The 17,377-nt window shown below is 40.1% G+C and overlaps 1 protein-coding gene across 5 annotated transcripts in view; it reads left to right on the forward strand.

Annotated features, from left to right (window-relative positions):
• marchf8 (membrane-associated ring finger (C3HC4) 8) overlaps nt 1-17,377 on the forward strand; it is a 98,505-nt gene that overhangs the window by 43,727 nt on the left and 37,401 nt on the right. For 4 of the 5 annotated variants that reach the window (XM_016678696.1, XM_016678699.1, XM_016678700.1 and 1 more), the window contains one exon: nt 16,365-16,415. In XM_016678696.1, coding sequence (XP_016534182.1) covers nt 16,365-16,415 — 51 coding nt within the window. Of the gene's footprint in view, nt 1-7,249; nt 7,654-16,364; nt 16,416-17,377 lie in introns of those variants that run through there. The other variant, XM_016678701.1, reaches the window with a different exon arrangement.

Genomic DNA, 17,377 nt, shown 5'->3' on the forward strand with positions numbered 1-17,377 from the left:
TGTTCTGCTCTGTCCCACACAGTAGGCTGTTGATTAGTGAGCTAGACCTTTGTGTGCCTGGTCATAAAAATCTGCTGTCAGGAAGCCAGTGACGGGCGTCACCAGTGACGTGAGAACCTTACATTAGAGACAAATTGTGCATTTTTTATTTTTGGCAGACTGACATCAGACGGTTAAAAATAAAGATTAATTTAAAAACAGCAAAAGCAGCTAATGGATATCTAAGAGTTTACACAAAAATGACTTATGTGGGAAAGTTTTATTGTATTCATTTTATTGATCAGGTTTTTTTTTTTTTAACCCACTGTTATTTTATAAACTTGCTAGATTTTTCATTGTTTTCATGACATCCTTCTTTTTTTTTTAAATTAAAAAAATAAATTATAATATCACATTTATTCATTAATGAGGAACAAGCTAAATAAGTTTTAAAACTTTAAATCTACTGTACTGTATTTAACCCTTAAGTAATATAACCTTTCATTTGCCATGTTATTGAATCACAGTACCTTTTCTTTTTTTCCTCAATTTAGTTTTATCAATAATTTAGTGATTTCTGCTATACTTTGTGTCATACGGACCTCTCTATTCATTTTTAACAATTCTCTTTCTATATATATGTATAAAAGTAAGCTAATTTTTTTTTTCTTTCTTCAGTGTCTTGCAAAGGTTTTCACACGCGTGAACATTTGCACCTTCTTTTCACGTCACAACCACAAACAGTGCCGTATTTCATTTAGGGTTTTATTTGGTTGACCGATACAAAATGGGATACATGCCTTCAGAATGAGCTACAAACAAACTCTGAAAAGCATTTGTGTTATTCCCCTTTTTTGTAACACATTTTTTGTTGTTTTCTTATTAAACGTCTTTGAGTCAATGCTGATGTTGAGCCACCAAGTCTCTACCAGCTTTATGTATATCTAGAAACTGATATTTTTGTCAATTTCCTTTTTCAAAATGGATCGTGTTCAGTCAAATTGGATGTAGTTGGCATCTATTTCCACAAATGTTTTGTTGGGTTTATGTCTGGACTTTGACTGGTCCCCTCTTACTGCATGGATACTGCATTAATATTTCATTATAGATCTAGCTGTTTAGTGTTAGGTGCCTCTAATTTTTTTTCCCAGCATTTCCATGCATTTAGTATATTCATATCAACTCTTACAGAAAAACATGACATCAAGCTGCTGCTACTTCTACTTTTCATTATAAGATCAGAAAAACTATCAGAGTGATGCGTAGTGTTAGTTTCTTACAAATGTAACATTTTAATGGTCAGAAAGTTTGGTTTTGGCTTTTTCTTTTTTTCAACAATATGTTCACTTTTCCATTTTTCCAAATTTCCTGCTTTCATGACTCGTAGTTGTTCTGTAGAAAGTTTCTTTCTACTGAGCTGATAAGTGGAATCCACCTCATCATAAAACCTCCCGTTTCATAATCTGATTTAGATAGAATACGTTGAACCGGCGACATATAAATACTTCTTCAAGCGCTTTTAGTTTCTGTTCACCTGTGTGTCATGAGGAAAGGAAACTAGTCTGCAAGTCACAAGCTTGCTTTGTAAATTCAGAGCAAAACTCGAGAGCATTCTGCGCCCTGCCTGACCTCGCAGCCCGAACAGAAATAGCCCAAAAAGGGGACAAAGTTTGTTCCCCTCCACCTTTGTCTGACCACCCTGCTGATGGTCACATGTGCGTTCTCAGCAGGGCCCCCCTTTCAGCTGTCCCCGTCGGCTTTCGCAGTCCGAGATAGATGTTCTGCATCGGGCGCCAGGATTGAAAAGGAGGAGGAAACGGCGAGCAGTGAGCAGTGGGTTGTAGCTGGAAATCAATAAAGCTACTATGCAGCCAGCAAGCTGTTATTTCGGGATGATGAATCGATGCTTTTGTGCTGAGGCCATGCTGTTACAGTGATGGCCTACTTAATGTTTTTTGCCTCTTCATTTTAGACTCTGGATTATGTCCTGTGAATAGCAGAGACTCAGAATAGAAGAAAAGCAGAGCTCCAAATCACATCACTGGACACGATTCATGCAACAAATTATTCTTTGGTGATTTTTTTTTTTTAATCATTATTATTTATTTGCTTATTTTCATTCGCGTTTCTTTTGTCACATTCGCTTAATTGGAGGTAGATTTGACTGATGCAGTAGTAATACAAGCTATAGAGCTGTAGTTATCAGTATGCATGACTATATTTGAATATGAACTGAAAAGGCTATTACAGCTCAATTTCATGCCCAGCGGGAGACCAGACACGTTCCTCTCTTTACAGAAATCAGTCTGTCAGACGCTCCTCTGCCCCTCCTCATTTTATCCTAAAACTCTGTTAAACCCTCCATCCAGCTCTAAAACATTTCATCTTCTCTTCTGCTCGCTCTGGTTTTGCAAGGACATTTTAGACTGTCAAATGTGATTGTGTTGGGTGGAGTTATTATTACATAATCTAGCAACTGCCTCTTAATCAGTGATATCAAGATTTATATGTTTATCCCTTTAACCTTTTACACTTTGAATTTTGTGGTTGTAACATGTCAGCGTATTTTATTGGGTTTTTATGGGACCAACCAACACAAAGTAGTATATATATATGTGGCGTGGGTCAAAAATGATACACAGTTCACATTTTTACAAAAAAAAAAAGAAAGATGTATTTCAGTTCAAGCCTGTTTACTGTAGCATTCATAAATAAAATTAGAGATATGGTACCAAATAAGGAAATGGAGCCAATTTAATCTCTGGTATAAATCCAGCTGTTTTTTTTTTTTTGTTTGTTTGTTTTTTGTTTTTTTTCTCGGTGGCTTTTTAGAAAACACTGATGAACAAACGGCTTCAGGAAGCCCACAGCAGACAGGTCAGGGAGAAAGCTGGAAAGAAGTTAAACTGTTTAACGTTCACTGAGCTCTGTGCAACTCTTTGGCTTGCATGCTAATTATTATTTGTGCTAAAAAAAAGGAACAACAAAGACTTCAAATCAACCTGAATACATCCGCAGAGCAATCCTGAAGAAGGAAAGCTTTTGGATGATGCAACTGACTTGAGCCAACCAACTTAAATTATAATTTTTTATCATCTGTTCACTAAAGTCTTTTAAACGTTCTCTTTGTCTGTAGGTTTCATTGGCTGTCATTCAAGGACAATTATTGAATTTTGATAGTGGAGGCTTGTTAGAGGTGTATGCATGGCTACAAGTGAGTTGCTCTTTTATTTAGGAGATTCTGCTTATAGCACCACAATGACACAAATGGATACAACCAGTGTCGCATCAGGATGGCTTAAGCCTGGCGCACACTGTGCAATTTCCAAAACCTAAACATGAGACATGTTTATCAGTACAATAGTAATTCCTGTCATGCCTGTCATGCTACGCAATAAACAATGCCCGTCTACACATCAGATATTAATCAAACAACAAATGGACGAGTAGGACTATGGGTTGTAATGTTCTCATCATTAGAGTTAAAAAGAGGGAAAGGAGGATGCTGTGGAAGCGATGCAGGCTGGGCTCCAGCATTTTCACCGACAATTTCTCACACACCTTGATATTTGTCTTAGGTCGTCACTGGTCATGATTGGTAGTTGGTGCATCTATCACCATGAACAACTCCAGACCATCAATTCAAACTCGCAACCAGAGATTTTCGTTCAAGCCAAAAAGGCTTTGACTAAAATCAACAGTAGTCTGTCTGTATGAGCTCGGCTTGAATTTAAAGCGTGTTCATGTGCTGGAAAGGCCTGTCAAAGTTCAGAGCAAAGCAAGCCTTTAAAACGGATGTTCACAAAAGCGCCACAGTGAGCCTGACGGGGCTTGCGCTGTTATGTAAAGAAAAATGGTCAAACTTTTCGGTCGTTAGATGTGCCAAGCTAGTAGATGCATACATTTAAAAGCGGCTTTCCAAGGTATAAACTGAGGGACTTGTGTAATTTTCCCAACAGTTTTCAGTTGCGTGCTTCTTCCCAATGGCCTGACAGAAAGCGAGTCATACCAGATGATGTTACAACCACACGCTTCCACGTAGCTCCGTAACTCCTGTAGTTGCTCTTTAGTTCCTCAGAATGTCGAAGGTTGAATGACCATGTCAACGTGGAAATCTTAAACTTGTACTTAAACGGCAAGAGCTGCTCAAGGGCAGGGAACCAACAAGGAGCTCCTCCAGCCTGTCTGTGAACTGCATATCACGCCACATGTAAATATAGATCCAGTGTGTTGTGTTTATTGACTTTGATGCTACAACAACAAAGGCTTTTCTCTATAATCCCACTCTCCCATTATCTTCATGTGAAAAGGCCCTTCTGACTGTTCTGCTGCTCTGAGAGAACATTTTTGTTTTTTCAAGCGAAATAGTCGTTAGCAAGCTGAGTCACCAGCTGACAATCTTCTCTTTTTGCGCCTTACTTTTGTCTGAAAAAAAGCCTGTTGACTGTTTTCAGGCTGCAGACACTGGTGTTGGCATTTCTGCTGTGAATCTGAAGCATACCCCTCATCTTCAGAAACTGGTGTTTTTAAATGAAGTTGGCTGCAGCAGCCTTTTGGCTACGAGATATCATCAGCCCTCCCGTTTGCTTGGTGTTGCCTCATCATGCATCCGAGTTATTGCCTGAATTTAATTTCACAGCACTCATCCACCAACTGCAGCCTGTGGTTTATTCACTATTAAGCAAGAGAAAATGTGTGATCAGATATCGGGTTCTGTGGATGTTTGGCTTTGAGCAAGTGCGAGCACAAACACATTTGTTGACAACTGGGCTTGTTTGTTGAGTGGAAGATTGGTTAAATGAAAAATAAAGTTAGTTTGGTGCGTCTCCTGGTGTGGCGGTATAGTCAGCTCCACAAATAGAAAGACTATAGTCCTCCATGCTTCAGTCCTGAACTCTATTCCTGACCTTGAGACCTTTGCTGCATGTCTTTCCACCTTCTCTCTCTACCCATGTCCAATAATGTACTGTAAATAAAGCCACAAGCAAGAAAAGAAAAAAGGAAAGAATCTAGTTTGCTAAAACTTTTATATGCAGAGCCTTGTAAAAGTATTAAAGTGTCAGTATTTTGTTGTTTAGCACATAGTGCCATTTTATGGCTAGTTAGGTAACATGGTTTCTTGTCAGGTAAGCATATTACCTTCAGTTGTTACAAAAATGCTGATGAACTCAGCAGACTTGCAGTTTCACCACTTGTTTGCTAATTGCTGCTGCCGCTAGTCTGGAGGAGCTGGGCGCATTTTGTGAAAGCAAGCGGTAAAACACCGCTGTAATGGTTGCAACGGGAGATTCTGGGATTTCTCAAACATGCGTGACGGATTCAAAGCAGACTCCAGCTATGTTTTTGATGAGGTAATAATATTGTAGCATGATATAGAGCTCAAAAAAGTACTTTTGACATAATAGCCACCCTTTAAATGAAGTTCTGGACAGACTCCACAACATCAGAGAAATTAATATTTATTTGAAGATTCAAAATTCAAACTTCCTTCTACTGAAGACATTTCATAATAATGTGCAGAATTTCCAGTAAGTTTCGTAAACCACTTCCGCTGTCGCACACCCACTTTATAGTTCTCTGAATCCATGCAAAAACATATAAGTTCCGTCACACCAGCATATTTGCTGGAATTGTGCTTTTTGTGACAAAAGTTGTTGAGAGAGCTCGATGAAAGTGAAGTGTTACTCATCTCATTATCCAATTGAAAGGATCCAAGATGTCTTTATTAAGATAGAGAAAAGGAGTAATCTTCCAGCGTGAACCAACCTCACTTCAATTCATACCTGTCTCCTGAACTGTCTGTATCCGTTTTGACTATTCATGATTTAAAGTGATTTTTCACTATATACTAAAAGTCTACTGTGAAGAAATTGGGTCATGTGACTCGAATAAAATATATCTACCATAAGGAGGTCATATATAGTTATTTTAGTGAGATTAGGGTCATAATCTGCCATGTTCAGGTAATGCTGCACCTTTTAAACCTCCGAAGCTCACAGCTCAGAGACATATTGAGCGTTAAAGTTTTAACTTAAAATTATACATTTTTAGAGATTTCCCTGATGGTGCGTTCACACCAAATGCGTTTTGAGCATCAGGCGTGTCTGGTTTACATTCAAAGTCGATGTGGAGGCACACATTTGGTTGCTTGGTAACCAAAGAGTAAATGAGTCAATTGGTGCCACCAATCTAGCTTAGCTGGCCATGAAAAATTCTGAGGTTAAATCTGCTTACATTCCCCAGAATGTTGTGTGGTTCCAGATCAGAGTTCAGAAAAATTATTAAATATTCTATCAGATGTATTATCTGTTAATACTGATCGCAAGTTAGAAATTATTTGATGTGGGTCAAAAATGGAAGTTGAAAAAAACAAAACGTACAAACTGGGGCACAGTTATGTATGTGCAACACCTGTTTAAGGCTTAATGTGTTCTTGGTTGCAGAAATGTCACTAAACTATAAATCTTAAGCCACAGGTTTTCAAAGTTGAGTTTCAGGGGTCACATAAGGTTGTCTGGCATCTGTGTGTGCACAGAATGTAACCCAAACAGGAAATAATTAGGTGATTTAATGTGTTCAGCTCGTTTATTCTTTGTTTAATCACCTGAAATGTACCCATTTTTGGTTTGTTTCTTCAGGGGAAATCTTTCTCTTTCTTTCTTGTAGACATGTTCCTTATTGGCTTCACCTTGTGAAACAATCTGGTGACTCACGACGATATAAAAAAGATGACTTGGTGTGTTTATTGGTGGACTTGGGCTTTAATGGCCTGCTGTGTCAGCATCAGACTGTCTTAGCTACGTCCTTGGGCACAGCTGTGAGGAAGATGTGTGTAATGAATTGCCACCCGTGTCAGCCCCGCTCCACCTTGCAGGCTAGAGATTGGTGGAGGTGGGAGTAACGGGATCTGTGATTGGTGGGGATCCTTAGCAGTTTTTCACATTTTCAGGCGGCTGACTCCTTTGTCTTAAATCACCGGGGGGGATTGATGGGGCGGCAGGCTGTGTTAATATGTGTGGTGGTACGCGACGAGCTTAATCAGGGTTATCAAGAGGCTCTTTAAGGTCCAGCTCAGTAGACGGTCTATTTAAAACCTCCTCCTCCCTCTCTTGAATGATTCAACAGCAGTATGCCCCTCCCCCTCCCCAGCTCCCATCAAGATCAGCTGGAGGAAGTGGAGGCTCGGCCAATGAGATTACAGTAGCAAAAAAAAACAAAACACGGGGTGTGCTTGTTTGCATGCTGTGTGTGCGTGTGTGTGCCTCTCTGCAGCTGAAGGGGAGACAAGCCTGGACAGGCAGCAGCAGCAGCAGATCAGTATTTATGTGTTTGAAAAGAAAAAAAATGTAGGGCAGCAGCTTGTTCTGCGTCTGTCTGCTGCGTCTCTTCCTACCTTTGCCTCCGCCTTTGTTTCTGCTCAGTGACTACTGACGCCGCAGCTTTACTTCCGTATTTGTAAAGGCTTGGCTTTCACTGGAACTCAATCCTTTTCGATCTGGATTCACCTCAAGGATTTACAGAAGGGGCATGTAAACCCCCCTGATCTGCATTCGTCGGTGTGAGAGAGAGTGTGTGTGGGTGTGTGTGTGTGTGTGTGTGTGTGTGTGTGTGAGTGAGAGGGTGAGGTGACTAGAAGATCCAGCAATGAATTCCTGTTGGAAAATGAAGATTCAGGTATGTACATATATATATTTAAATTGCGGTTCCTTTTGCTTTGTCAGTGATCCTGTTCCTACTGTTGTTCGTTTGTTTCCTCCCTCATTAAAAGACGAGCTGTAGAAAGGAGGCGAAGGCTTATTGTGATATCCCTTCACTGGTTGTTATGGTGAGGCCTTCAGTCTCTGTGGATATAATGCTTCTGAGATGCATTATTATTCTTATTTCATGTCGACCTATGGCAGAAAGGAGCTAATTAAGAGCGGCAAGGTGAGGAAAGATGGTGCATCTGTTCCTTTGTGTTGGTGTAGGTGCATCATTTTTTCCCACTCATCTTTTTGTCTTCATGTACATTTTTAATGCATGTTGTTTTGTACAGTCCAGAGAAGCATCTGCCACCTTTTCAGTGTGAAAGGTTGACCCACTTCCTGCTTTGCTGCTGCCCTTTGTTCCAAATGAGTGGGGGGTTTGCAGATTTGTTGCCTGAAGTCTAGCATAAAACATGAGAAACCCACAAAAATCTAATTGCCCCCAGTAGGAGAGCGGTCTGTTCCTTCCTCATCCGCCCTGGCATTGAACTGTGCTCACATGAGAACGCATAGGGAAGCTGGAGCTCCAGCTGCAGTCAAAACCAGCGACCTCTGTGACGGAGCAGCCAGACGTGTAAAAATACTGTGCGGCTCTCACTGCACAGCTTAGCATGTCGCATCATCTGCTGATGAACCAAATCGCAGAGCTTTGTGTCAAATCTGCAGCTGTTTGGAGGGGGGGGTGGGGGGATTAGGGAAGTCACATGTCAGGGGCAGAGATTAAAGCTGTTGGACAGAAGCAGACGAGGAAGAGGAGATGGCACCGGGCAGGAGAGCACGGTGGAGTTACCATGACTTCCAACTTTTCCGTTTTGTAGTCCTGAAACGACAAACGTCAATGTAGAGCATGGTGACAAAAGAAAAGTGTGGGAATAATCGCCCTAGATTTTTAGTTGGATTTAGATGTGAACTCTGATTGGGACATTATTATCTATTAATAATAGATGTTCAGTGTCTGCTGGGAGACACTGAACGTACAAAGGTGTTCCAAAGGTCCCCCACCTTTGTCTTAGTCTCTAGTCTTTTGCAGCATAAAACCGGTTTTCTCTAGGGATTGTCTTGTTTACCTCCTCCATTTCCCTGTCGGTGTTGACCAGTTTCTGTGTTTGTACAGCATTCCCACAGCATCCGGCACCCACCCTTATGTTTCACAATAGTGCTGTTAGAGCAGCTGTGCAGTCGGAGTATTCTCTTTCATGTTGGCCAGAAATTTTCATTTTGCTCACATTTGACCAGTTTGTCGTCTACAACAGTTTGCTGTGTCCTCTAGATGGGTCTTCTTTCCAGAATTGCATTTCATTAAGGTCAGATTTGTGGGGTGTGTGAATAATTTCTTCTTCAGAGATTCTCCCACCTTAGCAGCTTCTCCAGAGTCAGTCGGTCTCGTTTTTTTTGCTTTTCCAAATGGTGATCTTCTTGCCTATTCCATAGGTTTGGATGCACCACTACATCATCTTTGTGGTGTTGTTTTTTTTTGTTTGTTTTTTTTTTTTTTCCCAAACTCGGTGCACTATGAGATTGTAAAAGTGTAGTCGGTCACATAAAATCTTAATCAAATTTATGTAGTTTTAAGGCCGTAATGTAACTAAATGTAAAAATGTCACAAGGCATGAATTATTTCGCAAGACACTGACTGAGCTTTGGTTTTGGTGGTTGTTCAGCTGATTGTTTCTAACTTACCTCAAAGGTCAGCATGTTTCCCAATTGTCATTTTCCTATATCATACATGCATACTTGTTTTTAGGACTCACAACTGAAGCATTCAGTGCAATCGTTGTGAAAGATGACTCTTGGATGTGCCCAAATTAAGCAATAATTGCCTACTTTGAAGTGAGTCCTTATTGACTTGACCTCCTGATTTCTATTTTTATGTTTGTGCTTCTTTGAGCCTCTGAAGGAATCATTTCATCACTGGGTAGAATAGCATTAATCACAATGATGCAGCTATTAGTCGGTACTGTGCTGGACTAATTATATGTAGTCTGACTTTCTCATGCAAGTCATAAATAACACGAGAGATTGAAACTAACTGCAGTGCTAATGAGGAAATGTGACTTTACTGCAGATTTTGAAAACTCTTTCCTCAGATCTCTGCATATTTATTCCCTTTTGTGGAGCAGATCTACCCTCGTCCCATGTCTCTCTTGTATCTCACTTCTCCTTTTATGTACCGTAAACCCCCTGAAAACTCGCTCCTGATCTCTCACTGTGACTCTTATTGGTTGCTGAAGTAATTTTTGGTAATGCGTCCATAAGAGCCTTTCTGTAAAGTATCTGCTTTGACCTCAACCTGATGGTCACTGTCTCTGTTTTTCCACATCCTGTTTGGACATACTGATGTAATTATTCCTAAGATGAAGGGGATAATGTGTGGAGGAGGGGGAAGAGGAGGAAGAGGAGAAGGTGGTAAATGGGGAAAGCCACAAGGATACATCCTGTTGAGGATAAAGTAGGCCTTCTTATTCGTATAGAAATGTTTTCACCCACATCTGTCTTTATCTCAGGATGGTGTGGTTTTATGATACCCACTGTATATGTCTTTTTGGGCTACAGATTGTATTTGTTAAGGGAAAATGCCATTTCAGAGAAGAAAAGCTCTTTCAACTGAAGTCAAGTTGTTCTGTAGAAAGCCAGCACATTGGCGCATGTGTTTCATTTCTACTTCTGTCCGCACATCACAAACTCGCAGCTTATGAAGTCCGTTGCCTTTATCCTCTGACACAGCAATGTTTTTTTTAAGTTTTATTTCGTCTTAGACGTTTGTGGTCAGCCAGGCCCTGGTCGTCGTTGCGCTGCATAGTTGAGATTTCTCATCTGGTTCTGTTCTGCTGCTCGGCTGCAAACTCGCAGCCAGTCTGCATTTCCACCTGAAGTGACCGCTGGACAACGGCGCAAACAGAAAGCCACAGAAAAGGCCCACTTCCTCTCCTGTAGGTGCTCTTTATTGTGGCTTGCCAGAATGTGCCACTCGTGCTCGGGGAGGAAACAATGAATGCTGCGTTTGCTGGAATATCTCGTACCTCTGCATGTTGGTCCATGTCAGCTGTATTTTTATGGCAAGCTGCATGTTTAGGGAAGATTTTCTTTGCAAGTGGAGGGTTGGGGTAAGGGATGACCTAATTTTTAGATTTGTGTTGGACAGAAAGATCAGATGCTAAGTACAGTCTGGTACAAATCATAAGCTTTACCCGGTTTCCCCTATCAGAATAATGTCAGTTTTCAAAACCAAACGGCTGATTTCACTGGAAGTAAAGTAGATGCGTTGGTTTCACTGCCTGGAGGGGAAGTGATGATGGCGGTTGCGTGTCATCTAAAACAAGCACAGCAGGAAATACTTTGATGGCATATTTAGTCACAGCTCACAAGCCTTCATGATGGTTTCATTAGGACACTCTGAAAGGCAAATTGCCATTATATAATTAATCATTTGGAGCCAACTTTCAAATTTGTGTGGTTTATTTTCCTCCCTATTCGGCTGTCACATATTGATTTTGGCTTATTTTAGGTTTGAAAACATTGTTCTAGGTCACAGCAAAACAAAACTTTCAGTCTTTTAGCTTTCATGTCTCCAAGAGGAGGATATTTTTTTAACATTTTCAATTAAATATGCAACAAATGACTTAAGTCATGGGCAGAGGTTCACCTTCCAGCTGGATGATGCTGGAAATACAGCCAGGACTGCCTGTGCATGTGTTAGTGGCACAGTCCAAGTCTGGCCCTGCATTAGACCAAAAATCTGTGGCTGGATTTGAAACTTGATGTTTTTCCACATTCACCATTTCATGCATTTGTGAAAGAAAGTCTGAGCATTAGCTAAGACCAAAATTTAACTCCTGTGAAATATGGTGGTGGCAGCATCATGCTGTGGGGAAGAGAAACTGCTAGAAGGGGTAAATTACTTCAGACCGGTGGAGAAGCTCAACATCCAGCCTCCAGAGTAATGAGCCTGAACATGCAGTCACAGCTCCTGTCCAAAGGCAATGGTCGAAGAAGCATTATTACGAGTGAAAATGGCCCAGTCAAAGTCCTATAAATATTTGCATTATAGTATAATGCAGAGTATCTGACCTGAACGGTTTGCTGTTGGGCTTTATTTTCTATTCGTACCCACTCGTGTTTACAGTCTGCAGTTTGTCAGTTTAGCAAACTGCTGCTCGCATAAAGACATCATGCTATTAGGCATCTTACGTGTTCCAGCTGTCCAAGTTGAAATTGTAGATAATGAAGCTTCTCGTCGGATAAGCGTAAAGACTAGATCTCTTTATAGAAAAAAAAAGTGGTATATTTGTCCCCCTCGCTCTTCATCTTATTAGGCTTTCCGAGGAAATGCCACAAAACATCTCTCCGCCTGGAAAACAAGATGGTTGTTATAAATGTCTGCTAGGACTCGGTAGACGCAGCGTGTAGACATCGCCGCTGAACGTAATTTTCAGTTGGGATTGAGGCAATTTTAACAAGACTACTTTCTCACTCTTTTAACCCTTTGCTGTTGTTTTAAAGCAGCAGAAGCAGAGAGCTCACCGAGTTACGTCTCTATTGGTGCTTTTCCTCCAAGCTTGGAAGCTTGTTGTGATGTTAATACTTTGTTTACTACACATCACATAATTTCAATGTGGCTTAGGAGGACTGGGGGGAGGGAGAGGAGGGTTGGTTCACTGGTGGAAGCTTTCATTGCACTGCAGCTACAAATGAGGAGTAGCTGCTTATTTACAGCAAAAATGATTATGACTTTCTGTGACTCTTCCCATCTAGGCCACTTGCTCAAGTGTGGAGACAACATTCAACAAGTCTGGGCTCGTCCCTCTATGGGATGGGACACTCAGGAAAGATTCAGTCTAGAAAAACAGCATCAATAGAAAACACAACGGCAGTGTCGACATGAGCGATAACACTGTTTTTATATAAATAAAACGTCAGGTCTTGGGTGTTTCAGGAGCTGTTCTTCCTGTTTGTTCATTTTTTTTTATTAGATTATTTTGTCTAATTCTTTTGTTCTCATATTGTTAAGCACTTTGAACTGACTTGTTGCTGAAATGTGCTATACAAATATACTTGATTAATTCTTATTTTCTTTATGAAATTTATTTTAGAAAATAGTTGATTTTCTGGTACAAAAATCTGGTTGTAGATGTTTGTTCCTACTGTTAACAGCCTTACTGGCTGTAATTCCCAGGAAATCACAGGAAGTCAGCGATAAGCAGTTGCAGGATTTCCTTCTCTGGATCTAAATTCATTTATTAAAATAGATGGCTTTCTTTAATTTAAATTCTAACATCTCTTTGATTTTTGTCGACATTTTAGTCAGTTTTTTACAATCTGATGTTTATAGTCTTCATATTGCACAAACATGTTCAGACTTCTGACAATAAAGTAATGTTCACACTAAACCTTTAATTCTGTTTCATTTAATTCATAAAGCGCCAAATTACAACACATGTCAAATCAACACTGATAACTGGTCTCACACATTTCCAGTTGTATGAAATCCAAACCCGTCCAAATTGTTCAAATCGATCCAGTTCATTCTAATGATGTGGTAACTTTCAGGTGAAACGATTGCATCACGATTAAAGTGCTTTACAGTCAAATTATTGTACAATGCCAGTTGCTCCAATTATATCAAGTTATTGACTTTGCAGTAATCTCTCATCCTGGTCAAGCATGGGGTGACTGTGGACAGAAAAAACAGACTTTTAATAGGGGGAAACCTCCAGCAGAGCCAGACTCGGTATGAGGGTCTATCTGGGAAAATCAGCGCTCACCAACCTTGACTCCAATGTCCAATATGGCTGCTTGCTTATAGCGTGTGCAATGATAAAGTAAACAAAATCTCCTCTAATCATTTACTGTCTACAACAGCGTTGCACTTGTGGCCTTGTTATTTCACCTTTACCTTTGCATATTCCCTTGCTGCTTCACATTTGACAGAGAAAACCGGATTAAGGCCAAGTTTCATTACTGTTGTGTATATTTCCGTTGTGCTTTTCAAGGTTTGATCGCCATACCTTGGGAAACTGAATTCCGTGTCAAGTTTAGTCATTGATTTTTCTGAACAAATTGTACCCTTGGTAGAGCCTCACTTGCCATCTTGTGGAAATGAAATGGACCCCACTGACAAAGGGAAGACAATGAAACAGAGTAGAGTCATGCAATTCGCAAGTACAGGCAAAAAAGAAAACATGTCGGAGCAGATTTATTCTCCAGAGGACATTAGCGAACCAGAAGTTGTGCTTTGTAACAGGTTTTGTTTTAGATTGGGCGAATTCAAATCAAATTTGTTGACTTTGAGGTAGATTGGACCAGCATTAGAATACATGAGGAAGAATATGTCATATTTTTCACAATGCTAAAAGCTAACAAAAAAATAATGTTTAACCTAACATCTGTCCTCAGTCTACCTCCTGACTAAGGCACATCAGAAAACAATGATTTAAAAAAAAACAAAAAAAAAACAGTTTAAGTTTCATGCATGCAGGTGACATTTTTAGTGGAGTAAATTGTATTGATTCTAATACTTCCAAGAGCTCCTTAGATATTGGAGACATTTTCTGTTCTGATGAGAGGAGTGTGAGAAAATTAAAGGTCACTGGGGAATATGATGGATTTCTTGTTTAGCCAAAGTCGACCTACTCACCACAAATCGAGCGCCCTTTTTCTCCCAGCGAGGCCAGATTTCTGTTTGCTCGTCGTTTTAATGGTCGAAAATGAATGCCTGTTTGGATTAATTGAGTGTTACTATTCAGTGTTTACATGTACTCTTGCATAGAGTTGAAAGTAATTATGGTTTCTTGCATTTGAGTTGAAGGATGGAGAAAGTTCAGACATGCTATTGCCATGGCAACTATGCTTGTACATTTTGAGTATGTAGACACCGGCTTCCCATCTGAGCAAAGACTTTTTACCACTATATAAAGCGAATCTGCTGCCATCACATAACATGAAAGACATGTTTTGTATTTAATCATTTCCAGTATTTCCACGTAAACATGTGGTGTAATAGAAATCAATGTATTTACCAATAAATGCCATAAAGAGGAACCAAGCAGGGCGAAACTCCAGCTTTTGTTGAGAGAGCAGGAACATGCAGTGGTTCTTAGTCCGTTTTAGGACATGGGAACATTTTCAGACAAAGTATGGAGAAGGAGATTTCACCAGAGACTTTACAAGCAATGTTTATCTTTCCAGTGTTTATTCTCTGTCTTGTGTAAAAAGATTCAGGTCTGAGGTGTTGTGAAGACAAATGCACCATCGCACACTCCTGTTGCTTCAAAACTCATGGCAGAATATTGAACTTAATTGTTTACCTAAGAAAAAATTTAATTTTCCCTATATACAGCTGCAGTGTTGTCAACCATTTCATTGTACGTAAACACCTTTTTTAGTAATCTGCTTGACTCCTCTAAATTTGACAAACATATCCGATTAAATGCTGTAGCATATAATTCATCATTAGGTGTATTTGGCGATAAATTTGAACATTAGCCTTGGGCCTAAGCTCATCTTACACTTTACACTCCCTGCCAGGAATAGTGCAGCCTAGCTCATGGATCAGATTTCCACCTGCACTTGCTGGGATGTATCAGTGACGGCTTTATCCAATATAAAGGACGCCTGCTGCAAATAAGACAGCGAGGTTGGGTTTTAGACATGATTTGTAATGCTGATGGATGTAATTCATCTAATTGGTGGCGGTTCTTTTATTGTTACTGCAAGTGCAGCATTATTAATTCAAGGAAATGCTCTAGACTGAACCCAAGCTAAATATTAATGCAATGTTCAAATCTTGAAGGAATTTTATAGTGGGGAAAATAAGCAGTGATCAGTTTTTAGTAACCGTCTGTGCTACTAATGTGTGGAATATTGAGTTATTGAGGAGTTCAGTGAGTGGAAAGCATAGAAGAGCAGATTTTTACCCCTTTAACACTTTAATTAACCCACACCTAACGTGGTAATGTTGAGAAAATGCTCCTACGGTGGTAATTTCTCTCAGCCAAGCTCTTCTTGCATGCTCGTTCACGTGTCCAGTCAATTTTGATGTGAGCTCCGCATTACGCAACTATGATTGATTACTGATTAAGAAATCATGCCCGCCCTCACTGCCGATCCTGAATGAATCGGGACACGCCAGCAGCTGTTTATCCCAGCCTCTGATGCAAGCTGAGGACACAGAGTGGGAATCGGTAAAGCTTCGTAACGCATCTTGACAGCTTTGGAAGAATTTACTTGTTCTGCTTCCTGGATAATGATGCAAATAGTACGACACCATTTGATTCGGAGTTTGGACGATACGTTACGAAATTGGCGTCCTTTGGTCTCGTGGCTTAATAAGTTGATTTGCGGACTTAAGACGCCAAGCAACCGAGATTCAGTGGAACTCTGAGCTTTGATTGATGCATCTTGAATCAGTCCTCCGTTATTCACTCTATAAAATGCGATGCGTCTGATGTATGAAGGCTGTTCCTTTAGCAGCACTTTTCATTAGAAATAAAATGTGCTTCATATGGTAATGTGATGCGTGTTCTCAGTGCAGGAAAAAAAAAAAGTGCATGCTGACCGGCATTTATTCTTCATTTTGTTTTTAATGTGGTTTTATTTGCTCACTAAAATGCTTTTCTCCTTCTTCTTCTTTTTTTTCTACAGAATGAAAAGCCTCTAGGTCATTCAGCTAGCAGATCCAGCAATATATCAAAGGTGAGTGACAACCATACAAATGAAAGAATCTATAAATTAAAGATGAAGGCAAATGGAAGGAGCCAACAGAGTGAAAACAGCTGATAAAATACCTGATTTCATGTCACATGGCCCTACTCAGGTCCTCTTCTCTAATCAGTAAATCTTTCTTTATCCCTTTTTTTTTTCCTTCTTCCTTCCTCTCATGCCACTGTACCTAAAGCCGGCCTCCTGTATTGAGTGAGGTGCCACCGTGTCAGTCCACTCGTCCCTGAGCCTCTTAAGAGTATAAACGCTTTAGTTGAACTAATAGATGTCGGGAGTTATTTTGTCACCCAGGGACAGCTCCCAGCGGTTTTATTTGATTCACCAGCCACTCGCTCTTTAGGCACGAGGAAGGTGGCATTTAATGCACCCAAGTGGCAAATTTATTGCTCATTTTCAGGGTAATGGTTGTGGTTGGACATAAATACTGTCTTATAGGACGGCGTTCAGCTTCGTTAATAAGATGGGCTGCTTGTAAAACTAAATAAATAAGGTCAACTGATCGTCTGTGTCAGAGCTGTATTAAACTTAGCCATTTCCTATTTGATTGAACACAATTTAGAATTAAAGTTGAACATAAAACTTCATGACAGAATAATGTTTCTTCCTGGTTTATTTTTCATTTAAGGAAAGTGCTTTTGTGGTCAGTATCAAAGATCACTGGCGATATCACATGCTCCTTTTGTTGTGCTTGGAGATTTTGCTACAAATATTTGCAAGGTTAGCGCCAAGTAACAAACTTCACAAGAGAGGGAGAAGTTGAGAATATTTTGAAAATGCCCACGAATGAACAGCTCAAGTATTGTGGCATCCTAATGCATTTAAATATAATTGAGAAGTTAATTTACTTCTGTCGCTCAAAAAGCGTAACTCGTATCTTTAATGGTTTAAATCTGGTGCTCATCTCCAGCAGTCAGTTAACCGGTCATCAGCAGGGG

Source organism: Poecilia formosa, unplaced genomic scaffold (assembly GCF_000485575.1).
Source record: "Poecilia formosa unplaced genomic scaffold, Poecilia_formosa-5.1.2 Scaffold188, whole genome shotgun sequence".
Lineage (NCBI taxonomy): Eukaryota > Metazoa > Chordata > Actinopteri > Cyprinodontiformes > Poeciliidae > Poecilia > Poecilia formosa.